Source organism: Carcharhinus amblyrhynchos, chromosome 6 (assembly GCF_965287045.1).
Source record: "Carcharhinus amblyrhynchos chromosome 6, sCarAmb.v2.hapA, whole genome shotgun sequence".
Lineage (NCBI taxonomy): Eukaryota > Metazoa > Chordata > Chondrichthyes > Carcharhiniformes > Carcharhinidae > Carcharhinus > Carcharhinus amblyrhynchos.
The window spans coordinates 74,650,019-74,677,894 of NC_137329.1; the positions used below are offsets into that span (position 1 = coordinate 74,650,019).

Below are 27,876 nucleotides of genomic sequence, written 5' to 3' on the forward strand. Positions count from 1 at the left end.
TCTTTTAATCACCTATACTAATATGTGACCTGGTGTGAAATGATGTGTGATAATGTCTCTGTGAACTGCCATGGGATTTCTTATTGCATTAAAAGTGCCATGTCAATGCAAACTGTTGCTGTGTTGTGAAAATACCCACAAAGACCATCTCGCTAACTCGCTTTGTTAAATGAAGGGATTGATTCTGCAGATGAGTAATTCTTGACAAGGATTAGCTCTGGCAGGGGGGCCAGGTCAGGGCATTGGGTGCCTATTTGTTCTTGCCTTGCCATTTGTTGGAAGTATTGAGTGAGTCTCGAACCTACAGTCTAGATGACCAGAGTTCCTTGCTTTGGATTACTCAAGCTGGCTTTTGCTGAGATTTGGTTTCTCAAGTGCTGGATGCATTGGTTGAGTGGCCATTCCTGATGTGAGTCTTCAGAGTGGGGCCGCTCAACCCTGGGTGACATCACAGCTGAAGTCAATCTTGTCCTCACCTGAATCCACACATGCGGTTTCTACTGGGATGGGGTGAGGGGGCCCATGGTTGTTTTTAAATCCTTCCCCCACATGTATTTCGGGTATTTGATGGATTGAGTTATAGGGAGAGGCTGGAAAGACTGGGACTTTTTTCTCTGGAACGTAGAAGGCTGAGGGGTGATCTTATAGAGGTCTATAAAATAATGAGGGGCACAGATCAGCTAGCTAGTCAATATCTTTTCTCAAAGGTAGGGGAGTCTAAAACTAGAGGGTATAGGTTTAAGATGAGAGGGACGAGATACAAAAGGATACAGAGGGGCAATTTTTTCACAGAGAGTGGTGCGTGTCTGGAACAAGCTGCCAGAGGTAGTAGCAGAGACGGGTACAATTTTGTCTTTTAAAAAGCATTTAGATGGGTACATGGGTAAGATACATTTAGTGAGAGATGGGCCAAACGTGGGCAATTGGGATTAGCTGAGGGGCTTAAAAAAAAGGAACGACATGGACAAGTTGGGCCGAAGTGCCTGTTTCCATGCTCTAAACCTCTGTGACTCTACTGAACCAAACATAACAACATTAATATGGCAAGAATGCCATTGCATGTATGGAGTCAGCACATTATGGATTGAACCTGAGGTCAAGATCTTGAGGGTTGGCAGAGGAATGAAGGAATGTCCTGGAGAGCAGCCTCTCATGTTGCCATTGGGCTTGCGAACTGCAAATTAACATCTCCTCTTTCTCTTCATTCAGTGCCAGAATCTAGGCAAACTGACCACAGTTCAGATCGGACACGATAACTCCGGCCTATTGGCCAAGTGGCTGGTGGATTGCGTGATGGTCCGGAATGAGATTACTGGACACACTTACAGGTAAGGGTCTGATACCACTACACTAAACATCTAGCATCAGCAAGTCAGCACAATTCACATGGCCTGCACTCCAGGACAACATTGTGTATCAAGGATAGGACTACTGGACTCCTTAAATAGCCAAGTGTACAAAATAGGAGCAGATGTTGGCCATTCAGCCCCTCAAGCCTGCTCCACCATTCAGGAAGATCATGGCTGATTTATTTGTGTTTCAATTTCCATATTCTCATCCACCCCCCCCCAATAACCTAACAAGAATCTATTTTCATCTGAAAAATATTCAGTGACCCCCCCCACCTCAACCAACTTCTGAGGCAGAGAGCTCAAAAGTTGCACAACTGTCTGAGAGAAAAAATTCTCCTCAATTCTCTCCTCTTTGGTTGACCCTTAATTTTAAAAAAGTGCCCCCTAGTTTTGGACTCACCCACAAGAGGAGAGAACCTTCCCACATCCACCTTGTCAATACTGTTCAGGATCTTCAATCAAATCACTCCAGGTATCAATCCCTGCCATCCTCAAAATTCAAGCCATGATTTCCCTTTCATAAAACCATGTTGACTCTTCCCAGTTGCTTTTTTTAAGTTTTTCTAAGTGCCCAGTTATAACCTCCTTAATGATTGATTCTAATACCTCCTGCAAAACAGACATCAAGCTACAATTTTCTGTTTTCTGCTTTCCTCGCTTCTTGAGTGGAGGGTTACATTTGTTACTTTCCAGCCTGACCAAATTCTGGAAAATGAATATCAAAGCATCAACAACTTCATTATCCACCTCTTTTTTAAGACCTTAAAATGAAGTCCATCAGGACCCACAGACTTCCCGCCCGCAGCTCTACCAGTTTGCTCAGTCCCGAAGTTCCCCTCTCTTTTCCACCTTCTGATTTACCGCTATTACTGGAATGTTTTTATATCCTATATAATGAAGACGGAAGCAAAATATTTCTTCATTTCATCAGCCATTTCCTTATTATTGAATATTAATTTCCCATTGTCACTCTCTAGAGGCCCAGCACTCAATTTACTTGCTCTTTTCCTTTTCAAATATCTGTAGAAACTCCTACATTTATAGCCATCTTCCTCTCATACTCTAATCATTCTCTGCTGTTCTTTATATTCTGATCAATCATCCGACCTGCCCCTCAACTTTGTAAGTTGTATGTTTTTTCTTTAAGTTTGATGCTTTCCTTAACTTCTTTAAATGGTAAGCCCTTTCTGTAGAATTTTTCTTTATAGTGGGAATTCAGAGTATTCTGAAATATCCCTTAAATGTCTGTCACTGCTTTACTATTGATCTCTCCCTAGCTTAGTTTTACAGTTCACTTCAGCTATGTCGACTTTCATAGTTGTCTTTACTTAAGTTTAAAATACTAATCTTGGACCCACTCCTCTACCTTTCAAACTAAATGTAAAATTCAATCATTGTTCAATTCAATCAATACTGTGGTCACTGCTACCTAGGAGCACCTTCATTAAATAATCCTGTGCCAAGTTTAATATTACCTCCTGTTTGAACATGCTACTCTAAGAAACTACCTCAAAAACATTCTTTCTAAACCTGATAGATAGAAAAAAGCATTCTCCTGATCGGGTAATATCTGTGAAGAGACTGAAAGATCCTTCACAACTGGAACAAGAGAGGTGGAGAGACACATAAAGGAAATTCATAAAATACACATTTATATGTACAATTATTTTAAGTTTATTTGTTTATGGGATGTGGGCCACACTGGCTTGGATTAGCATTTATTACCCATCCATAGTTTCCCTTGAGAAGGTGGTGGTGATGAGCAGCCTTGAACCACTACAATCTATGTGGTGTATCTTGACACCATCCAGAACAAAACAACCTATTTGATTGGCACCCTATTCACGGCCTTCAACATTCAGTGCATTCACCATGTGGCTGCAGTGTGTACTATCTACAAGAGGCAGCAACTCACCATGACTGCTTAGGCAGCACCCTCTAAACCCATGACAAGGGCAGGAGATGCATGGGAGCTCCACCACCAGGAAGTTCTCTTCCAAGTCACCCCACCATCCTGACTTGGAAATATATCGCCACTCTTTCAATGTCACTCTGTCAAAATCCTGTATTTCCCTCCCTAACAGCACTGTGGGTATATCTACACCACATGGATTGCCGTGGTTCAAGGCTGCTCATTACCACCACCTTCTCAAGGGCAACTATAGATGGGTAATAAATGCTAATCCAAGCCAGTGTGGCCCACATCCCATAAACAAATAAACTTAAAATAATTGTACATATAAATGTGTATTTTATGAATTTCCTTTATGTGTCTCTCCATTTCTCTTGTTCAGTTGTGAAAAACCTTTCAATCTCTCCACAGATATTACCCGGAGAATGGTTCCAGCTTTTATATAGAATGCTTTTGAGATAGTTTCTTAGAGTAGCATGTTCAAACAGGAGGTAATATTAAACTTGGCACAGGATTATTTAATGAAGGTGCTCCTAGGTAGCAGTGACCACAATATTGTTTGAATTGAACAATGATTGAATTTTAAATTTAGTTTGAAAGGTAGAGGAATGCGTTTAAGACTAGTATTTTAAACTTAAGTGAAGGCAACAATGAAAGTTCTTGTTGTTGGAGCTGCACCCATCCAGGCAAATGGAGAGTATTCCATCACACCCCTGACTTGTGTCTTAAAAGTGGTGGACATATATGGATACAGATATATAAGTAAAATATATATATGTACAGATGGATGTTGTGTGTAGATAAAGAGAGGAGGCAGATTGTTCTTATCAGATAAATGTACTAACACACGCGCAAATGCCTATGTATGTCTATATTAATATTAAAAAATCATATGTACAGTATTTAAGAAGCAAAAGAGAGTGAGAAGTAGGCTGTCATAGGGCTTTGCTATAACTGTGGATCATTAATAGAATCCACAGCTTAATATTTTTTTAGAAATGGGTAATTACTTCAGATTCCCCTGTTCCTCCCTCAAGAAAGAAATGACTTTAATGCAGTGCTGCCGTGGTTTTGTTTGATGGTTTGTATTGTATCACGTCAGGTTCCCCTGTGGTCGGTGGCTTGGCAAAGGAGTAGATGATGGCAGTTTGGAGCGGATCCTGGTTGGGGAACTCATCACCCCGGTCGTGGAAGAGGACCTGAGCAAGCAGTGCCGCACTCCACCCCAGCTGCGTTCCCCTACCGTCACCCGGCGACTCAGCGTCACATCCCTTGGAGGGAAGACAGGAAGTGAGTGCCCTTTCAGCTTGTGAATTAGCTCCTTGATCTTACTGTCCCAGGCATAGATTTAAGGCCAGTCTCACAACGCATCAAGCTGAGTATATCTGCAGTCCAGAACCATACCAAATAAATGGGAAGATCCCATTAGGGTGATTTGACTGTTCGTATCAGGGTTGACCTCCCCTTGCCAATCAGTGGTGGGAGAGGGGTTGGGGGTCTTCTGAGGTTGGGGCAAAGTAGAGGGAGCTTCACTCTGAACCTAACTACTATCCCATCCTGTCCCTCACGTGGAAAGTGTTAAATTTCTCAACACAATCATTGCACCAATAAAATTGTTCCACTTTCTTCCAGGGGGTAACTAATCTATAAGATGGCCTCAAAGTAAGATTCACACAGTGTGCGTAGCTGGCGCTGCCCAATCCTCTCGGAATATGCCATTGGTTTAGTAATGGTGTTGCTGCCTCTGAATCAGAGGGTTCAAACCCTACAAAGTGGAGGCTGAAGTACTGGCTCTGAATTCCAGTGGGATGATTAGTGTAGTGGGTGTTTATGGTTTCCCCTCTCTTTGTTAAACCCTCTATGCCTATCAGACAGACCATTCCATCTGGTGTAATGGTGGAACACCCATGGAAGGAGGCACATTTGGATTGCAAATGCTTTCACTTCTTCACAATCTTGGATATTAGACCTGTATTCACTGGAGTTTATAAAAATGTATGAAGTGCTGAAAGGGCTGGGCAGACTGGATGCAGGGATGTTGTATGCTCTGGATGGAGGATCTAGAACAAGGGGTCACGGTCTCAGGATATGACCAGTGCTGAATCTCCTGACTGCCTAATAAGCTTGTGCGCATTCTTTTTTGATATGGAAAATCACTGGCATGGCAAGAAATGAAATTGATGAACGCTAGGCACCTTCTGGGTTTGAAGTTAATCACAGAAGTGTTTGACTAGCACACTGCTCAGAATAATCTTTCATTGGATTTCTGATCGTTCTATTCCAAAATGAGGATTAGGGGCTTATGTTCCTCTCCTGTTTTTGGAAGAGGTGATACAGGGCCAAGATCCATGGCTCTGGGAACATCCTGGCCCATTTCACCAGGCTGGCAGCGACTGGATTCTGTCAGTTATGGAATCTGGCAGCTAAGTCACCACAATCTTGACATTCCACACTTCAGACCAATTCCAAGCTACCACAGCCAGTAATACCAACGACAGAGAGATTTACTGGAATGGCACTGGGATGGGAGCTTTCGATTATGCGGAGAAACTGGGATTGCTCTCCACATTGTCGAGAAAATTGAAGGAAAATTTCGTTTGTGTATTCCAAATTAGGGAAGGGGGTGCTTTGAAACGAGTGTAGAGGATGAAAATCTTTCCGTTGGCAGGAGGGTCAGTAATCAGCACACAGAGATTTAAGATTTTAAGTATATTTATTAGTCACAAGTTGGTTCACATTAACACTGCAATGAAGGTACTGTGAAAATCCCCTAGTCACCACACTCCAGCACCTGTTTGGGTACACTGAGTGAGAATTTAGCATGACCAATGACCCAACCAGCACGTCTTTCAGACTGTGCGAGAAAACTGGACCACCCGGGGGAAACTCACTCAGACACAGGGAGAACGTGCACACTCCACACAGACAGTGACCCAAGCAGGGAATTGAACCCGGGTCCCTGGCGCTGTAAGGCAGCAATGTTAACTGCTGTGCCACTGTACCCTGATAATCAGTAAAAGAATCAGAGGAAATGAGAAGGAGCTTTTGTTGTTATGAGGTGTTATAATCTGGAATGCGCTGCCTGAATGGGTGGTGGAAGCAGATTGGTATCAACTTTCAAAACAGAACTAGATCTAAATCTGAAAAGACCTCATTTGCAGGGCTGTGGGGAAAGTGCAGGAGATGAGGGACTAAATTATATTGCTGTTTGAAAGAGCTAGTATGGGCAAGATAGGCTGAGTGGCCATCTTCTCTGCTGCATGATTCTATGATCAGTTAAACTGCAATGCAGTGATGCACTGGGTATGTCATTAGTGCCATCAGTCACTGGTGGCATTGCACAGGGATCTTTGGAGTCACAACCTTTCACCTAACTTTTTAACAGCTTAAATTGTGGGATATAGAACTCCAATCCAAATTTGTTGATAACACAAAAATAGGCAGTGTAAACCGTGTAGGTGGAAGCATAAAATAAAGAGAAACTAACAGATGAAGTGAATGTAAGAACTGTGACAAATGGATTTCAATATAGGCATTAGTGAGGTCATCCAATTTGGACCTCACAGGATAGATCAAGGGGCTTTCCAAACGAGGAAAAGTTTCAAATATTGATAGCTAAAGGCACGTGGGGCTCCACATACATAAATTGGTAAAATCCCACAAGCAGGTTTAGAAAATAGACTCATTTTTAAAACTTATTTCAATTGATGTAGGCGTCACTGGCAAAACCTAATTGCCCTTGAACTGAGTAGTTTGCTAGGCCATTTCAAAGAGCAGTTAAGAGTCAATCACATTGTTGTGGGTTTGGAGTAACATGTAGGCCAGACCAGGATTACAAGTCCAGTAACATTACCACTACACCACCATCTTCCCAGAGACAGCATGCAGCCTTTTATACCTGGAGGATGTGAATACAAAAGGGGAGAAGCATGCCTCTGTTACACCTTAGTTAGACCACACCTGGACTGTGAGCAAATTTGGGCACCACACTCTATTTTGATTTGATTTAATTTATTACTATCACATGTATTGAGACAGTAAGAAGTCTCACAACACCAGGTTAAAGTCCAACAGTTCATTTGGTAGCACAAGCCACAAGCTTTCAGAGCACTGTTCCTTCATCAGGTAAGTGGGAGTTGTGTTCACAAACAGGGCATATAAAGACACAAACTCAGTTTACAAAACAGTGTAAACATGTACTGATTCACAACATGTATTCAGATACAGTGCAAAGTATTGATTCTTACGTACTATATAAACAAAAACATACCGTTCATAGGGGAAAAGGAGAGGAGAGTGCAGAATATAATGTTACAGACATAGCTAGGGTGCAAAGAAAGATCAGCTTATATATGGTGCGTCCATTCAAAAGTCTGATGGCAGTAGGGAAGAAGCTGTTCTTGCGTCAGTTGGTACATGACCTCAGACTTTTGTATCTTTTTCCCAATGGAAGAAGGTGGAAGAGATTATGTCTGGGGTGTGTGGAGTCTTTGATTATGCTGGCTGCTTTGCTGAGGCAGTGGGAAATGTAGATGGAGTCAATGCATGGGAGACTGGTTTGCATGATGGATTGGGCCACTTTCACAACCCTTTGTAGTTTCTTGCGATCTTGGTCAGAGCAGGAGCCACACCAATCTGTGATACAACCAGAAAGGATGCTTTCTATAGTGCATCTGTAAAAATTAGTGAGTCGTAGCAGACCTGCTGAATTTCCTTAGTCTCCTGAGAAAGTAGAGGCATTGGTGGGCTTTCTTAACTAAAGCGTCAGCGTGGAGGGACCAGAACAGATTGTCAGTAATATGAACACCTAGAGATTTGAAATTCTCAACCATTTCCACTTCATTACCATGGATATAGACATGGGTATATGTCCTCCACTAACTTCCTGAAGTCATTGACTATCTCCGTCATTTTACTGACATTGAGGGAGAGATTATTATCATTGCACCATTTCATCAGATTCCCTATCTCTTTCCTGTATTCCATCTCGTCATTGTTTGAGATCTAAAGCACTCTAGGAAGGGAGGACACAGTAACCTAAGAGGGAGTACAGTGCAGATTCCCCAGAATGATACCTGAACTCCAAGAGTTAACTTCTGAGGAGAGATTAAATAAGTTAGGGTTACATTCCCTCGAATTTAGATGGTTAGGGGATGATTTGATGGACACCTTCAAGATATCTAGGAAAACAGGTAGGGTAGATAAAGAGAAACAATTTTTTGCTATTTGGGTTTTTTGGAACCAGGGGTATAATCAAAAACTTCAACCCTGATCTTTCAAGAGTGAAGTTAAGAAATATTCCTACACAAACAGGGTGGAAGCAAATAACAATTCATATGAGGTCAATTGTTAACTTTAATTCTGAGATTGAAAAATTATTGCTGATCAAAGTTATTAAAGTTGGCTGTATGGAATTTTGTCACATACTAACCAGGATCACAGTGAACAGCAGAATATGTTTGAGGGGCTGAATGGCCTCCTTTGGTATATCTATTGCTATCGTTCACTGGGGATACGCACACACACCTTCATAACTTCATAACTTTCTTCATCTGTTTCGTCAAATCTTTTTCATTCTTCTCTGACAGAACCCAATGCTGGCCAAATTCAAGAAGGAATTGGGGAATCTATAAATAACATTGTGAAGCATTTCCATAAACCAGAAAAAGAGGTAGGTTTCATAGATATTGTATGCTGTCAGTGAGCATTAAACTAATTTCTCCCTGTTTTCTTTATGTGTCAGCTTTGACTAAGTTGGGAACACTCTGTATGTGTTGGAAGGCTGTGGGATCGAATCCCAATCCAGAGACTCGAGTGCAAAATTCCGGGTGATACCTCAGTTCAGTACTGAGGGAGTGCTGCATTGTCTGAGGTGCCATCTTCTGGATCAGACATTAAACCGCGGCCCCATCCATGACCTCAGGTGGACATCAAAGAGCAGAGAAATTTTCCCTCATGCCGTCGCCAATATTTATCCCTTAGCAAGCAACCGACACCAAAACTGGATAACCTTGGATCATTGGTCACATTGTTGTTTGGGGGAACTGTGCTCTGCAGTGATTGGGTGACACATTCCCTTTATTGTGAAAGCATTTCATTGGGTCTAAGTCGCTTTGGGACATTTGGAGGTCATGAATTGAGCTGTGTGTATGCAAATTATTTCTCCTCTCCAAGGGACTGACCTTTCCCATGTGTAGTCCGTGAGTATGCTCTCCTCTGTTACTTTATCAAAGTATTCATTCTTACTGTCAGCCCACAGATTATGAGCATCACTTGTATTTGAGCCTGGGGAATCCCAGTCAAGGTTAACCCTGATCCCCTCCATGATATCAAGCTCACTGAATAATGATCAGGAGGGCAAATTCCCTCAGGTTTATTGTGTGTGTGTGTGTGTGTGTGTGTGTGTGTCTTTCCCCCACCCTCCTCCCAGAAGCTGATGTTGGAGTGACGTGTGTGCATATCCAGTTATGCTGCCCAACTTCTGTCATGGCTAACTCGGCCAACATCGAGCATTGAAACACACACACCTTTTACCCACAAGCTCCTTTGGTCAGAGAGGCGGGTTCTAAGGAGAGTGGTAAAATAGTTGGAGAGAGGCAGAAAGACTGAGGAGTCTGGAGAGAGAATTGAAAGATGGGGAGCCCTCAGCGGCTGGATGCACAGGAGGAGGGGAATTTGGGTTGTGGGGAATTTGGGTTGTGGGGAATTCTATGGCTTATCCAAGTTGCAGTAATGAGCAGGGGCAATGCCCACAAGGACCTAGACAGAAGGTTGAAAATTTTACATTTGAGGCAGGTGGGTGCTCGGAACGTGGATCTGAGAGGACAGGGGTTAGCTCAGGTCTACTGATCAGACAATGAGTGGTTTTTCTGGAGATTATTGGAATAGTTGAGTCTAGAGGGCTTGAAGTCTCAGAAGAAGGAGTACTGAAGGAGCACCGGCCATCATTGGTGTAGAGGTAAAGATCAATGCTTTGCAGTGGAGAGGATATGGGGTGGAAAGTCAGCCGGGGGTTGAATAATTGTGGAAGTATAAATCTGGACTGGAATTTTCCAGCTGTTCATGCCCCGCCACTGCAACCACGGATGAAGAATTTGGCACTCAGCCAAATCTCCATTCACTGCAGTGGGACCAGTGAATCCTGTCAGGATGAATGGCCAGAAAAATTCTGACCCTGGCCTCTCAGTTAGAGATGGGTATTAGCAGACCCAGCGTTCTGACCAAAGGAGCTTGTGGGTAAAAGGTGTGTGTGTTTCAATTCTCGATGTTGGCCGAGTTAGCCATGACAGAGGTTGGGCAGCATAACTGGATATGCACACACGTCACTCCAACATCAGCTTCTGGGAGGAGGGTGGGGGACCACACACACACACACAAACACACACACACACACAAAATCTGAGGGAATGTTTTCAATTTTTTTTCGTTTGTCCAGGGGATGTGGGCCTTGTTGGCAGGGCTGGCATTTATTGTCAATCCCTGATTGCCCTGAGACTGAATGGTTTGCATTTAGGAGTCAACCACATTGCCCTGGGTCTGTAGGCCAGACCAGGTAAGAACAACAAATTACCTCTCATAAAGGGACATTAGAGGACCAGATGGGTCATCATTAAACTTTTAATTCCAGATTTTCGTTAAATTTAAATTTCATCATCTGCGATGGTGCGATTCAAACCCAGGTCCTCCACAGCATTAACTTGCATCTCTGGATTGCTAGTCCAATGACAACACCATTACGCCACTGTGTGAATATGGTCCTTGTTATCTAGTAGACAAAGCATGGTATTGAATGGGTATCAGAGGATCCTTGTTACGGGTAACAATGGAACTACAGTGACACCAAATGGCTAGGGCCAGGATTTTATTTAGATAGGGAATGCTCGTTTTAAGCAGTTAGATTCCGCCTGCCCATTAGGAAAACGACAGGATTGTGTGAAATGCTGCCTTTACACCTGCCTGATTTTAACCTGTACTGAAGGCAGGTTAACATTGGCTTGAAATTAACCCAGTATCCCTGCAATTTACCCATTTGTCAGGTTAGATTAAACTGAGCCCAGGACCTCCAGTGTCACTGGCAGATTACAGATACATTGAAGCATGTTTGCAATATCTGTGCAGGAAAGTGGTCTGGCTTGGAAAGTCACTCATTCTTTCAGTAAGATTCTGAGAGATAACACGGTCGTCCAAGAGTAATGTTCCAACTTGGAATGGTGAATGAACACGAGAAGGCCATTCAGCTCATCGTATCCAAGCCAGCTCACAGCAAGAGCAACTCTGCTAGTCCGACTCAGCCGCCTTTTCCCCCATAATCTTACAATTCTTTTCTCTTTGAGTATTTAAACAATCCCCCTTTGAAATCTGCTTTCGCTATGAACCCAGGCAGTACATCCTACATCCTCTGTATGCAAAAAATTTACCCTCATGTTACTGTTGGTTACTTTGTTGATCATTTTAAACTTGTGCTGTCAATGGGTCATTTCAGACATGTGGGAAGTGATCTTACCAGCTTGTCACACTGGTTGATTGGCGTGGCGAGCTGGTAATTCAGACTAGAAGCAGAAAATCGGGCTCACGCCTGGTTTTTCGCCTCTTGCGATATTATCGGCCCATTTCTATCGGCAAAATCAACTTCTACGAGAGTGAAGCCAAATTCAATATTCAGTAGATTATTTAAATATTATTAGCGAGTCCCGGGTTGACTTGCCCTCACCGGTAAGGATCACATATGGTCTCCACCAACGGGGATCTGGTGTGATGGTTTTGCTGGTGGGACCAGAGGTCATTGAGCCCCCCAGGTGGTATGGGCAGAGCCAGGCAGTACCCTTGGGTAGTGCAGTCTGACACTCTTGCACTCACAGCCTGGCACACTGGCAATGCCAGTCTGGTACGCTGGCACCGGAGGCCGGAGGGAAGGAATGGGGCCTGAAGGAGCAGGTCCATGAAGATTGCAGGGCCATGATGCAAAGGAGGGGATGGGCTGGGGCTGGGGTGGGGGCTGGGGCCAGTGATCTGCCAGGGTAAGGCGATTGGATGTGGTGGAGCAGTCAATTGGCCTGAGCGGCAGTTGGGGATTGGGGTGTGATCGGGGGGTTGGGGGCAGCAATCAGTCAGGGGGCAATTGGGGGGAGAGTGACGGTGTGTAGTGGGAGGGTTTCTTATTGGTGGCCTAATCATCTTAAGAACTTAAGAAAACTAAAGAATTAAATTTGCAAAGGCAAGATTTTAGCTCAAGACGTAATTAAAATTTATTAAAAACATGAAAAATCATTCAGATGGTCAATAAGCTCTGAGTCTCTCCAAAAATCTGAGGCACTGAGCCAAAATCCAACACAATTATATCTTTTGATACCTAAGATACTCTTTCTAATTAGCTTAGACTTGATTTCATTTCACGTCAATATGTCAGTCTAAAACATGGCAAATTACCTCAGCCAATTGTGATGCACTACATGACTTAATGATCTTTAATTTGCCAATCAAATGAACTTGATTTGACTTTCTCCCCTCCCCGGCATTGTTCACTTCCTCGTTGCTATGTCTATAAGGATGTTACCATCCAAATACCTTTTCCACCGGCATGTTGCCAAAACAAACTGATAGTGTCAGTTCTGGGCCCAGGAAATGACACTTTCTATGTCATGATCAATAGGGCCTTTTACCTCAGATATTAAATGTTTCAGTACTTGTCCCAAACTTGAAACTACTGTGTATTTCTGATGACTAAATGAATTTAGGTCTTGAACTTCCATGGTCTCTGCAATGCTTGCGTTTTGACTGAGGCGAACAAATATATTTGAATTCAATTTAATATATTAATATATAAATATAGATACTTAACATTAAAATCATCTCATTCGTTTTAATAGTGTTTAGCATTCACATTTGCGCAAACTGCTAATATCATCCCGTTAGGTGAAAATCATCTTAACTCTTTCCTTCCCAGCTGTTACTAAAATTAAAAATCTGCCTGTGGCTCTGCTAGCTAACTCAGAACTCTCTTCCACAAGGCACCTGTGTAATGGCACCCCCACAGCTCTGCAGCCGGCTTCCTGGCGTGAATAGGCTCCATCCACTCACCCTTGTGGCAGAATCACATTTGGGCTCTTTTTCTTCTAAGTGCTGTGTATTTGCATCTGGGAACTCACCCAAAAAATGGGCGCAATTCTCTCCCCTTGTCACACTCATTCAGCACTAAGAATCTTTTTAGTAGGATCATAAAATCATAGAATTCCTACAGTGCAGAAGGAGGCCATTTGGCCCATTGAGCCCATACCGACAATACTCCCATCCAGGCCCTGGCCCTGGCCCTGTAACCCCACAAGTTTACCCTGCTAACCCCCCCCAACATTAAGGGGCAATTTAGCATGACCAATCAACTTAACCCGTTCATCTTTTGGACTGTGGGAGGAAACTGGAGCGCTTGGGGGAAACCCACGTAGACACAGGGAGAATGTGCAAATTCCACACAGGCAGTGACCCAAGCTGGTAAGATAGTGGTTTTTTTCAACTGTTGACTTCTATTCTTTGCCACGGCTGGGAGCTTAAACCCAACAGTCCAAACGTAAGGCCTCTTTGCTGTGGGCCAATGACGCTATCAGCACTTTGGAATGCATTAAGCTCACTCTGTAAACTGCAGCCGTAGGAGGCGTACCCTTCTCATCCAATGGAGTCATCAAACCCCATTGCTGTTTCTCGTCAGGTAGAGGCACTACTTCGGTTGGTTATTAAATTGTGTACTGTTAAAAGAGGTAAAGCTAATCTCTGAATATGAGCTCCCTCTTGCCCTCTTTCCTGGAAAGGAGTGGGGAGGGATTGACCACTCTTTAAGGAAAGGCTAAATGAGGCTTTTCACTCAGAAAACTCATCACAGCTTGGCCTTCTTCCTTTCCCTGAGGCCTTGGACAGATTGTGTAGCCCAGAATAAAGTATAAGACCATCCTGGGCTAACAGCCTATCCACTTCTTCACTGTAGGGGTTTCTGTGTCCTGTGTTCAAGAATTCCCCACTGGTTGTGTTTCCACAGAGAGGTAGCCTAACCATTCTGCTATGTGGGGAGTACGGCCTGGTCTCTGCCCTGGAGCAAGTCTTTCACCATGGCTTCAAGTCTGCTCGCCTCTTTCAGAAGAATGTCTTCATCTGGGACTTTATAGGTGAGTATCAGAAAGTTGGTGAGTTCCTGGTGGTCAGTACTCACTGGTAGTCACTCCCCGTTAAAACTGACATGTTTTTAGTGCGTAGCTCACCTTCACCAATGGCCCAATGTATAAAAACAGGTGATGGTGAGCCTGTAGGTTCAGAATTCGAAGTCAGTCTGCGCTGAACCAGCTGCTTCCAGATGCAGTAGGAGTCAGGGACAGTGCAATGGGCCTCACTGTTACTGGGCTGGTGAATACACTCTGTGATGGAGTCAGGGACAGTGCAATGGGCCTCACTGTTACTGGGCTGGTGAATACACTCTGTGATGGAGTCAGGGACAGTGCAATGGGCCTCACTGTTACTGGGCTGGTGAATACATTCTGTGATGGAGTCAGGGACAGTGCAATGGGCCTCACTGTTACTGGGCTGGTGAATACACTCTGTGATGGAGTCAGGGACAGTGCAATGGGCCTCACTGTTACTGGGCTGGTGAATACATTCTGTGATGGAGCCAGGGACAGTGAGCCTCACTATTACTGAGCTGGTGAATTGCTATCGATAATCCTGCTTGAAGAATGATCAATGGGTATGTTTGTCATGTGACAGTGGTTATTGTTTGATGTGTGAGAGTAGCTGGAATTGATTTTGCTGCTGCAATTTTTAGCCTCTCTGGTTAACAGTGGTAAACAATCTAAACACTATTTAAAAGAGACACTTGTCAACAGGATTGTAATTCTGTATCAGAGTGTGTGACTGGGAGAAATTACTTAAGGAGAGCATTTAACTTGGAACTGCCATAGAATCCCGACAGTGCAGAAGGAGGACAATCGGCCCATCGAGTCTGACCAGCCCTCTGAAAGACCACGCTGCCCAAGCCCACTTCCCTGCCTATCTTCATAACCTCCGTGCGTTAATCATGTTCAATCCATCTACTCTACACTTGGGACACTAGGGGGCAATTTACAATGGCTATTTCACCTTACCTCCAATCTTTGAAGTGTGGAAGGGAACTGGAGGAAACCCACAGGGACACGAGGAGAATGTGCAAACTCCACATAGACAGTGACCCAAGCCTGGAATCGAACCCAGGTCCCTGGCGCTGAGACAATAGTGCTAACCACTGTGCCACCATGCCTACCCTGGGCTTATTTTCGAACAGGAGCTCTGGGCAATTTTTTTATCTTCCTCCTACTCCTTAACAAGAGGTACTGAGGCCAATTGCAACATCCCAACAACCACTGTCCCTGGCTGAGAATTGCAATTGGGATCATTACAATGTGGAGCTGGTGGAATACTGCCACCTTGTGGAAGAAAGGTGAATGCCTTTGAGCAAAGTTCCATTTGCAAAGTCTGTTGAAGGTTGGAGGTTTACATTCCCGTCATCACTTCTCCGTATTTCAGTCTCAGTGTATTTCACCAATGATCCTTCTCAATCTGCCTTATATTTGGAGCTGTGTGACCCTAGCTGAGCCTTCAGTGCAGTGATATGGGAATGCTGCATTCAGAGCAGTCGCAGGAAGGAGTAAAGCTTCATTCTGTCAAGCCTAATGTCAGCTAAAATATCTGTGACTGGTCAGGAACCCAGGCATGATTAGTCACATCTCTGATTGGTGAATACAAACTGAGCATGTGATCTAACACAGAGGGTCAACATCAGCTTAAAGTTAAAACAATCACCCCAAGGCCAAAAAACATTGAGTTGTGGGTAAGTTGTTGTTTTTCAGACTGGAGGATGGTAAACAGTTCTGTTCCCAAGGGTCAGTGCTAGGACCACTTTTCCTATAGAATCCCTACAGTGCAGAAGGAGGCCATTTGACCCATCGAATCTGCACAGACTAACAGAGCATTTTACCCATAACCCTACGTATTTATCCCTTTAATCCCCCTACCCCACACATCTTGGGACACTGAGGGGCAATTTAGCATTGCCAATCCCCCTAACCTGCACATCTTTGGAATGTGGAAAGAAACCGGAGCACCCGGAGGAAACCCACGCAGACATGGGGAGAACATGCAAACTCCACACAGTCAGTCACCCAAGGCCAGGATCAAACCCGGGCCCCTGGCTGTATGAGGCAGCCCTGCTGACCACTGTGCTGCACTATACATAATATAAAATATACATGGCCTGGATATTGGAATATTGGAATTTCAAAATTTGCCGCCTCTTCCAAGTTTGATAAACTATGGAGTTGGCCAACAGTGATGATGATGCCAATCGCCTACAACGGGATAGCTGGCAGATTGGGCAGACAGGCAGATAGAATTTAATATGGATTTATGCATTTTGGATAAGGGGATAGGAAGAGGTAATACAAAGTTCTGGGCATAGTTCTGAAGAGTGTGTAGGAACCAATAGTCTTCAGTGTTCACATGCACAGATCTCTAAAGGTGACTAGGCATATTGAGAGAGCATTGGCAAAGCATATATTGAATCTTGGGCTTCATACATGGAGGTGCTGAATACAAAATCAGGGAACAGTTATAAAGCTCTGGTTCCGCCACAACTAATGTATCCAATTCTGGTCACCGCACTTTAGGAAAGATGCGAGGGTTCTTGATAGAGTGTAGAGGAGATTTTCCAGAATGGTTCCAGGCATGAGGAGGTTTTAGTGACAAGATTAGGAGTGGAGAAGCTGGAGTTGTTCTCCTTGGAGCGAAGGAAGTTTGAAGCAAAGGGGAGGGCTGAGTGAGGTGGACAAGATTATAAAAAGTTTCGATAAGTTAGACAAAGAAAAGCTGTTCCCGTTGGCTGATGGCACAAGGACAGGAGAGACACAGATTTAAGGTTTTGGGCAAGCGATGCAGGCTGGATATGAGGAATATGTTTTTTTTAACACAGCGAGCTGTAATGATTTGGGAGTCGCTGCCTATGTGGACAGTGGAAGCAGGGCCAAATAAGTTCAACAGGACATCGGAAGGACACTTTGAAAAAAGTAAACTTGAGGGCTGGGACAGAGCAAGGGAATGCAACTGATGGAGTACTTTATAAACAGAGTCAGCATTGACTTGAGAATTGAATGAACCTTTTCTGAGCCATAGTCTATGACTCATATTCAACAATGTATTTAGGAATATAGTAGGAGGCTATGTAATCCCTCAAATTTATTGAGCCATTCCATTAATAATCTGCCATCTATCTCTCTCTTGCACAGATTCCATCCTATGTCCTGTTGAACGTATTTGCCTCTGCTTCCACTGCCCTCATAGGCAGCCAGTCCCAGATCATTATGGTTCAATGTGTAAAAAAAAATGTCTTCCTCATATCCGCCCTCCATCAGCTTTGCCCCATGCCCTTTGATAAACGTCCCAACAAACCAAGCTACCCATGATGTGCCAGATAGGGAGGCAGCATTCGGGTTGAGGTTCTTCACGGTGCTCAAGTTAATCTTTCTCCCCCTCTCTATACACAGAAAAGGCTGTCACGTACTTTGAAACAGCTGAAGAGGATGAGGAGTCGCAGGAAAACCTGCTGCAGCTGAAAGCCTGCTCTGCAACATTCTGTCAATATGTCAATGCCATCACTGCAGCCCCCAGGAATATCGGAAAAGACGGAAAGTTGCAGCTACTTGTCTGTCTTGGGGCAAGGTCAGAAAAAACAATTCCAATATGATTTGTCAATTGTTACAACTATTCTTCATTTAGTACTTTGACTGTGTTCCTAAGAAACAGTCTGATAAATAATAACGTTCTAAACAAGAATCACTTTCTTTTAAAAGGGTGGGTTATCATCTTGATCTGTAATTTTCACATTAAAAACCTGTAGCTGCTTTGAACTTAACTTACTCAAAAATCCTCTTGCCAATTAAACTTCATACTTATCTTATTGACGATTACTAACATTTACTCACCCTTACTAACTCACTAATTCTTACTAAGATTTACTAATTCTTAGTAACTCGCCAACCTTTCCTTCCTAACTCATTTTTATTAATTCATTCACTTTTACTAACTCACTCTTACTAACTCACCCACTCTTATCAATTCTTTTTAGCTCATTAACTCACGCTTACTAACTCGCTAACTTTTAATAACTCACTAACTCTTGCTAACTAACTCATTCTTAGTAACTCACTAACTTTTAATAACTCACTAACTCTTGCTAACTAACTCATTCTTAGTAACTCACTAACTTTTAATAACTCACTAACTCTTGCTAACTCACTGACTTTTAATAACTCACTAACTTATAATAACTCACTAACTCTTGCTAACAAACACTCTTACTAACTCACTAATTCTTGCTAACTAACTCACTCTTACTAACTCTCTAACTTTTAATAATTCACTAATTCTTGCTAATTAACACTCTTACTAGCTAACTCACTCTTACTAACTCACTAACTTGTAATAACTCACTAACTCATACTTACTCCACCTCGTTGCTTCCCTCGCAGATCCTCCCCCTTGCTGTTTCCAACCAGCCTCCCCACTTCTTCCCTCCCTCGCCATTCCACTCCTGAACCCTCATTTATAGCACCCCTTCATCCCCTCTATTCTTCTGCCTTTTATATCTCCCTTTCTCTCTCTATTCTTGTTTGTATCTATGATGTTCTCTCTCTCTCTGTTCCTCTTGCCTCTTTCTCAATTCTCTCCTCTCCCCCTTTCCTCCCTCTCTGCCCCTTCTCAATCTCCTCTCTCCACCTTTCTCTGCCAGAGTTTTTGCCTGTTCCTGACCTGCTGTCTCTGGGCATTTCTAACTGTTGTGGACCCAGTGGAGAACACGAAAATTCAGCTGTTTCAAAGATGGAGCCTATTAACCTCCCAGTCTCCCAATTCACCAGGTGCTGGTTCAGAGCTGCAGCAATGTGGCACTCAACTCAAATTACAAGATTCAGTGCCTCAGAACTCAAGTCGTACATGTGACTGGATGAGGCAAGTTCAGCTGTTTGTTGAGTTGGTTTGAAAGACTGACCCAACATTTGACGACAAAGGTTCTGTCCCAGCACAGAACAGCAGGGGGGCAGCAGGTTTAACATTTTATAATTCTGTCCTTTCAGTCAGTAAGCAGCACTGGCTGATCAATTGGGTGCCAGTTTGTTGGGTGGGGAGGGAAATTAAAGAAAATAGCAGAGAATCCAGCAACAGGGTAAGGTCCTATTGGCTAATTCTATGTACGTCTGCTCTTTGAAAGACCTTCTAATTATTCCTGTAGTCCTATCCTCCCCCTACAGCTGGATTGTTTTCTACGGGTATTGAGGGGAGAGAGGTATAGTGATGGGAGTGAGCAGCAGATAAAGGAAAATTCAGCCCAGCATTTGACATTTTTAGAAACTTTAGGTCTGTCATTGTGCTAGAACCCATAATGAGGAAGCCACTTATCCTAGTACTCTAGTACACAACGACAGTCAGCATTGACTGAGTACCTTTAACGTCCCAAGGTGCTTCGCAGAGAATGTTATCAGACAATGATTGACATGAACAGGATGAGATGTTAGAGCAGGTAACTGAATGTTTACACAAAGTGGTAGATTGAAGGAAGGATGGAAATGCGTTGGAAGCAGTTCAGAGAACTGGACTAACAGCTGGAATGGTTGTCTAATGAGGAAGGGTTGGACAGACTAGGCTTGTATCTGCTGGAGTTTGAGACCAAGAGGCAACTTGGGTGGATGTGAGAGGATATTTCCTCTTGTGGGCGAGTCTAGAACTAGGAGTCACTGTTTAAAAATAAGGGGTCGCCCATTTAAAATGGAGACAAGGCGAAATGTTTTCACTCAGTGGGTTGAGAGTATTTGAAGCTCTGTTCCTGAAAGTGTGGTGGAAACAGACATTTTGAATATTTTAAAGGCAGAGTTATAGGGTCAAAATCATAGCGGCATACAGCACTGAAAAAGCCCTTCGGCCAGCCCATCACACCCGGTCAAAAACAAACTGACTACACATTTTAATCCATTTCCCAGCACTTGACCCATAGCCTTCTGAGCCCTGGCATTGCAAGTGCCCATCTAAATACTTCTTAAATGTTATGAAGGTTTTTGCCTTCACCACACTTTCAGGCAGCAAGTCCCAGACTCCTACTACCCTCTAGGTGAAGAAGATTTTCCTCATATCTCTCTAAACCTCCTGCCCCTTACCTTAAATCTATGCTGTTAATGATTGATCCTTCCACCAAGGGGAAAAGTTTCTGCCTGTGAACTCTGTCTAAGCCCCTCATAATTTTATACATCTCTATCATGCCCCCCGCTCCTGCCTCCCGTCTCCTCTACTCCAAGGAAAACATTCTCAGTCTATCCAATCTCTCACTTCATAGCTAAAACTCTCCAGCCCAGACAACATCTTGGCAAATCTCCCCTGCACCCTTTCCTGTGCTATCAAATCCCTCCTATAATACGGATTCCAGAACTGCTCACGATACTCTAGCTATGGCCTAACCAATGTTTTATATAGTTCCAACGTAACCTCCCTGTTCTTAAACTCTATGCCTCGGTAATAAAGTCAAGTATACCATGTGCCTTCTTAACCACTTTATCTACCTGTTCTGTTACCTTAAGGGACTGGTTTACATGCACACTAAGGTACCTCTGATCTTCGGTGCTTCCCAAGATCCTGCTATTTATCATGTATTCCCTTGACTTGTTTGTCCAGTCCAAGTGCATCACCTCAAACTTATCAGGAGTGAATTCGATTTGCCACTGATCAGCCATCTGACCAATCCATTTTTATCCTCCTGTAATCCAACTCCAAAAGCCTTGCTGGTTCGGTACATTGGCCATGCTAAATTCTCCCTCAGTGTATCCGAACAGGTGCTGGAGTGTGGCGACTAAGGGATTTTCACAGTCACTTAGTTTCAGTGTTAATGTACACCTACTTGTGACACTAAATAATCCTAATCTAAGACTTTCCTCCTCACTATTTACCACCCCACCAATTTTCATATCATCCGTGAACTTACTGATCAACCCTCCTACATTCAAGTCTAAATCATTTATATTAACCACAACTTTCAAGTCTAAATCATTTAAAAACAGCAAGGGCCCCCAACACTGATCCCTGATGGGCCCCACTGGACACAGTCTTCCAGTCAGAAAGATACCCTTCAACCATCGCCCTCTGCTTACTGCCACTCAATCAATCCTGGATCCAATTTGCCAAATTTTCTTGGATCCCATGCACTTTTACTTTCACTATCAGTCTCCCATGTAGGGCCTTATCAAAAGGGGATGATTGGTTAGCAGTGGTAGGAGAAATATGGATTTGAGGTTGCTATCAGATTAACCATTATCTTATTAAATGGCAGAGCAGGCTTTTGTATATATTTGTACGAAGGAGCATCTTAAAGGAGGATGGACAGACAGAGATGGAGGCACGAACAGAAAATGCTGGAAAATCTCAGCAGGTCTGACAGCATCTGTGGAGAGAGAATAGAGTCAACATTTTGTCAGGGTCATCTAGACTTGAAACTTTGGCTCTATTCTCTCTCCACAGATGCTGTCAGACTGCTGAGATTTTTCTGTTTTTACTTCAGATTCCAGCATCCGCATTATTTTGCGTTTATCAGAGATGGAGGCAAGCTTGAGCCGGGGGAATTGCAGTTTTCGAACCTTGACTGCTGAAGGCATTGCCTCCAGTGGTGAGGTGAAGGGAATGGGAGATGACAACAGGCCAGAATAGGAACAGTGCAGACATCTTAGAGGGTTGAACTGGAGGTTATAGAGGTGGAGGGGAATGGTGGAAGGGATAAGGTGCATGAGAACCAGGTCTAGCAAATTGGTGGCCATAGCGACTCAAATGAATGCAGCTCTTCAGAGCAGGAGATTATAGAGGGAAGGTGCATGGTGACACTTGGTTCAATTCAGAGCTTTACTTTACCTCTCACTCATTTTGCCCTCCTTTCCCCGCTCTCTCTGTGATGCAGGGATCATTTGCTGCCCCAGTGGATCCCACTGCTGGCAGAGTGCCCGGTGATCTCCCGGATGTACGAGGATGGTGCCCTGCTTCGGGATCACGCAGCCGTCAACTCGCTGATTCGTGTCCTCCAAACACTGCACGAGTTCAACATCACGCTGGAAGCCTCGCTGGTCAAGGGCATCGACCTGTAGCGTTGGGGTTTTCAAAGGGCGAAGACCTTCCCCCCCTCCCCCGCCCTGCCTGTCTTCCTCTGACGTATTGAGGGGGGAAGGGTGCCTTCTGCACATGGCATTTGGGGCAGCAGCCATTTGGCATTGACTGGAGATGGACAAGACTGCAGAATGGTCACGACCTCCAGCTGACCCAGGCAGAAGGAAATCGTATTGATCCCATTATGAAGAGGCCGGATTGATAATGAGAAGAATATTTTTGCTTGTTAGACCTGTGTAAATACATTGTAGCTTTCCTGAAAGGTTATGACACTGTCAGCTGATCATCAGAACTTCCTGGTTTAAAAAAATAGATCTGGTTTAGGAAACCCGAGAAGGAGTGTTCTCCCCCCGCCCCCCTCACTCCGACATGTACCTATGTAATGTAAATACTGTGTGAGATCTTTGTTTCTCTTGCTTGCGGGTACATCTGTGTTAAATGAAGAAACTGTATTAACTGAAGTTCATTGGGAATAGTGGGTGTGTACTGAGAGGATGGGTCTCACACTTCCCTCCAAAGTATTTTTATGATTGTGCTCCTCTCATTCCTTCCCAACCCCTAAACTCCAATGAAACCCTTCTGAAACTGCCCCCAATGTTTCCGCCCCTCAGTTTTCCAGTTTAATTTCACCGTCATCTTCTTTCTCGCCATGAATTGGCTGCAGTGATAAGGGAACAGCCACTGATGAATTTGTCTTTTCACTTTCATTTTTTGTTGAGAGTTGATTAAAGAGCTGCCCCATTTTAATATCCTTTGACGCCGGGGACATTGTAAATACATCGATCCAAATCCATCAATCTGTTTGTCAGATCCAAGTCCCTGTCTGCCAGAGACTGGTGCCAGTATGAGGAGGAGGAAAGTGTTGCGAGGGCAGGTGGCAGAGTGAGGGCGCCCTCCACCAAATGCCACTCTGAGTAGTACCAGTCTCGCTTCCCCTCATCACACATTGATTTGTGAGAAAGAAAAAAAAAGTCTATTATTTATTGGTTGAGACTTGAATTGCCGAGCTAGCATTGGCAGGAGTGGTTTACAATTTTGATTTTCTCTCAATGGACAGATGGGGGTGGGGGCCGGTGCTCTGTGGGATCTCTCTCTACAAAGATCAGAAATATTCCTTCCTCTCCATCCCCCACCCCTGCACTGAGATTGCTGGTCTCATTTATAGGCGAGGGAAGAAGAAATTGTCCTGGATTCCTGCAATTGATGGAAGTGATGCCTCCCTTGGCCAAAAAGCTGGTTGCCACTCACTGCCCAGGCTGACTCGAACAAACATATTGGGTGAAGGTAGAGAATAGAATTGAGGAGGGGTGGGGGAGTTTGTGTGGAATAGTGTTTTTAATAAATCAGTATTTGGGAATTCTGGAAATCTCTTTAAACAAAGCAGAAAGTGCTGGAAATAAACTGAGGAGACAATGGGCCTGTTAACATTGCAGGCAGAGGCCAATTTCTTAGACTGAATGGCCTTGAACCAAAACATTAATCTGCCTTCTTCTTTTAGACATGTTTACAGCCTTTTTCAGTCAGTTGAAGGAGTAATCTTTGGAGAGATAACAGAATACCATGTGAAAAGATTCCCAGTGTTGTGAAGAATTCCAAGGGAGAAGCTTGTAGAGATAAAGGCCCCTTCTTCCCAGTAAGCTGCCTCAATTATTGAACACAAAATTAAGAGGGAGTTGCTCACTCCCACTGTCCTGGGAATGCTGCCCTTGAATGTTCTTTCCATTTGTGTCTGATAAACACTGCAGGTGTGTCATGTCTGCTTCTGTCTTGTGTAGGAGGTCACATCCGAATCAGCAGATGATGTCTGGAGCTCCCAAACCGCCACTATTTTGAGAATGACTTTTCTGCTATGAGGTGTGCTCCTTCCAAATAGTTAAGATCTGTAGGTGACTCAGATCACAGGTGTGACAGGATGGTCACCATCTTGGAAGACCAGCTACTGGGTGAGAAAAAGCTCTCCCTCCTCTTTCATCCATTGGACAGTTCCCCTGCCCACCCTCCCAGGGGAGAGGAAATATAAAACTGGCTCATTTGAGGACAGCAGGGAGGAGAGAACCTCTGGAAAATTCCTCCCTGGTGCCAGAAGGAGTTTCCTAGTGATTATGATTAACCATGAATGTACTGAAGTAACCCCCGCCTTTCTTCACACCCACATCTCCCCTTATTCAAGAACTCTCTTTTATAAAGGCCAGCAGCATTCACTTAGAGGATTGCCAACTCTCCTGGATCATTCCGGAGTATTCAGGAATTAGAGATTAAATCTCCTGCATGTTGCTGGGAATACCCGTGGGGAAAAAACCAATAAGCACATTTTTAAAATAAAAGTTTTCTCATTTACTTCAAAAACCTTAATTTATTCATTGTAACAGCATGGGAAATGGGGTGGGTAAAAAAAGTAGCTGTTATGGTTGAGGGATGGGGTAGGGCTAATGGAGGAGGGAGGTCATGTGATTAAACCTCCAGGAACATGCCCAAACAGAGTTGGCAACCCTGAGCACACCAGTGAAAAATCTCAAAACTGCAGGTACGCGGAGTTGAAATGATGCTTACAGCATCGACAGTATTGATTGAACACACAACTCTTCATTATCTGATATTGGATCTCAATGTCCCATTGTTGCAGAAGTGAACAGTGACTCAAACTATGGGACTGATAACCCCCCGGAGTATTGGTATTTTGCAAAACTACTGTTGAAAGAATTTATGGCACTTTATTGGAATATCTGATTAGCTGGCACGTCCTCAATGGGCAAGAAATGTCTGGCAAAACTCCGTCCATTCGGAGAGGCAGGAGAGCCAATTGCATGCTGGTTATCTGTGACTGTTTGAGTGCTAAGCTGGTGGATGCAGCTGGGCGCTACAGAGCAACAGTCTCCAGGTTTGATCGACTGAATTCAGTCCTTGCTGAATTAACTGATAATCAGTTAAAGCTACAACTGACCTCAGCACCCACACCAACTCCATAGGCTAAGCAGCAGAAAATCCAGTTAGTATCTCTCTCTAAACCACTGCTGAGTGACTGCTGAAAGACATGTGGGTGGCTGCTTACTGAAGAATGAGGCCTATCAGGGCCAAACAACTAATTGTTCCCCTGCCTCGGGTATGAAGAGTAACCGCATAGACAGGCTACAGCAAGGGCACTCTTGCACTACAGGAGCCAATGCCTGCCTCTAGGTGGGGTGGAGGGGGTAAGCTGAGCAACAGGACACAAATGTACAGATTGAGTTCTGGCGCATTTCAATGTAGTTCACACAATTATGGAGCATTTGACCAAAACTAGTTCTATGTGTGTTGGGTGTGAATTTAAACTATGGGAGGTACCTGTTAGTTCAGGTGTCCCTGCATCGCGCACAAGTGCAGCAACTTATTTGCAATAGTGTTAAATCTTGCTGCAGAAACCTCGGGGTGAGGGCAATGGTTCTATCTGTGGGTGCCTGGCTGATGAGACTCTAATCTATTCACCCAAGTGAAGGTACCAGACCATGATACAACCAAGCAGGTGCCCACTGCCTGTGTCTCAGTTCCTGCTGATTTATGTAGGCTGCTAAACAGGTATTAGTATGTACTTAGTAGTCACAACTAGATGTGACTATAGGTTTGTTTTGAGTGCTCAATTGTCAGTTACCTGTTTTCCTCTTTTTTTTGAAAAATAAAAACGACTGTTAACTGTGCATTGAATTTACAGCTTGGAAACAGGCCATTCGGCCCCACTGGTAATGCTGGTCTTTATGCTGTTCACAAGTCTCCTCCCAACATATTCCAAACTATTCTTTTCTCTCAATTAACTTCCTTCAAAATGCATTTGTGCTAATTCACCTTGAGCATCCTGAGTGGTTGCGGGTTCCACATTCTCTCCACACTTTGTATAGATGTTGCTCGTTAATTTATTAATGGATTTATTAGTGTTATTTACAGTTTGGGATTCTCCCTGAAGTTAAAACATCTACCCTATCAAACCACCTCACAACTTTGAAAGACTTCTATCAGGTCACTCCTTATCTTTATCAGTGAAAAGAGCTGGGCAGATTCATTTTTCCAACATTTACAAACCCCTCAGCCCTGGTGCTGTCTGTCAGAAGTGTGGAATTTCAATGTTTCAGATGTCTTCTTTCTCCACTGTCACTTGGGCTTTGCTTTGGCAATGAGACTATAATGCAGACTCACACTGTGCACATCGGATTCTCTCTCTCTCTCTCTCTCATTCTTCCTGAGGCTCCTGACTGTGTAGATGCGCACACTACCCAGATTTATGTAAAATAATGTGTTATTAAGAAAGAATCTGATAAATGTTATCAGTGGAAAATGTGAATTGCTGACTTTGTACATGTGTCCTATAACTCTTGCATTGGTAATAAAAGATAAGGAAGCTGACAAGTCATGGATTCATTGTTGGAACATAACTTTGTTCTTGCAGTTAGTTTGTGTATGAACACACAAAAGGAAAAGACCGGCAAGGGTTCATCAGACCTTCCCCCACACTTATAATGGCTGGACACTCACACATAGAGTCCTCACAGTCCAGAAAGAGGCCCATCGAGTCTGCACCGACCACAATCCCACCTAGGCCCTATCCCCTTGAACCCATGTATTTACCCTGCTAATCCTCCTGACACTAAGGGCAGTTCGTCATGCCAATCAACCTAACCTGCACATCTTTCGACTGTGGGACGAAATTGGAGCACCCAGAGGAAACCCATGCAGACACGGGGAGAATGTGCAACTCCACACAGACAGTCACCCAAGGATGAAACTGAACCTGGTCCCTTCTGCTGTGAGGCAGCAATGCTAACCATTGTGCCATCTATACCACATGTCCCCATTCCCTATCGCAGCAATGTCTCGGGAAAGACAAAAGAAGAGGAAAATCCAGAGGCAAATTAGGGAGAATATTCTCTGAAACAGTGGTTCCCAACATTTTATATGTTATGGCACATCTCCAGACTATAAAAAAAATTTGAGTAGCCTGTCTTTTTCTCTCTGTCTTCTACACTTACTGGGAGCTCTGTTCTCTCTGTCCCATTTCTCCCAGGGTTTTTGTGCCCTTTGTGAGTTTTTGCACAGGACCTTTGTCTTCAGCTCCAAGTTCCAAGTCTGGAACAACATAAAAAAATTACCATGCACACGCAGCTCTTTCCCAGCCGATGATTTGTTGGGCTTTGGAGATGCTGAAGGTGAAGGTTAGTTTTAACTTAATTATGTGAATTTTGAATCTTTTTTTGTGGGGAGGTGGGGTGCCTCAGCAGTTAGGGAACCAGTGCTCTGGAAAATTTCTGTCCATACCTCTTCAGGAAATTGAATTCAATCCAACAAATCCACTTAAATTTAATTGTACCATCTCTGCCTTGGTCAGCAAGTTTAACTCCCTTTTTAAGGCACACCAGAGAGTGATCACCCACTACCTCTGCAACAACAATGTGT

The 27,876-nt window shown here is 43.8% G+C and overlaps 1 protein-coding gene across 5 annotated transcripts in view; it reads left to right on the plus strand.

Moving 5' to 3' along the window:
• Nucleotides 1–26,832, plus strand: part of LOC145344009 (DENN domain-containing protein 5B) — a 279,289-nt gene extending 252,457 nt beyond the window's left edge. For all 5 annotated transcript variants that reach the window (XM_080190662.1, XM_080190663.1, XM_080190665.1 and 2 more), the window contains 6 exons: nt 1,210–1,328; nt 4,367–4,554; nt 8,853–8,935; nt 14,288–14,414; nt 17,814–17,988; nt 22,256–26,832. In XM_080190662.1, coding sequence (XP_080046788.1) covers nt 1,210–1,328; nt 4,367–4,554; nt 8,853–8,935; nt 14,288–14,414; nt 17,814–17,988; nt 22,256–22,439 — 876 coding nt within the window. In that variant the 3' untranslated portion in view covers nt 22,440–26,832. The remainder of the gene's footprint in view (nt 1–1,209; nt 1,329–4,366; nt 4,555–8,852; nt 8,936–14,287; nt 14,415–17,813; nt 17,989–22,255) is intronic.
• Nucleotides 26,833–27,876: the final 1,044 nt, after the last annotated feature.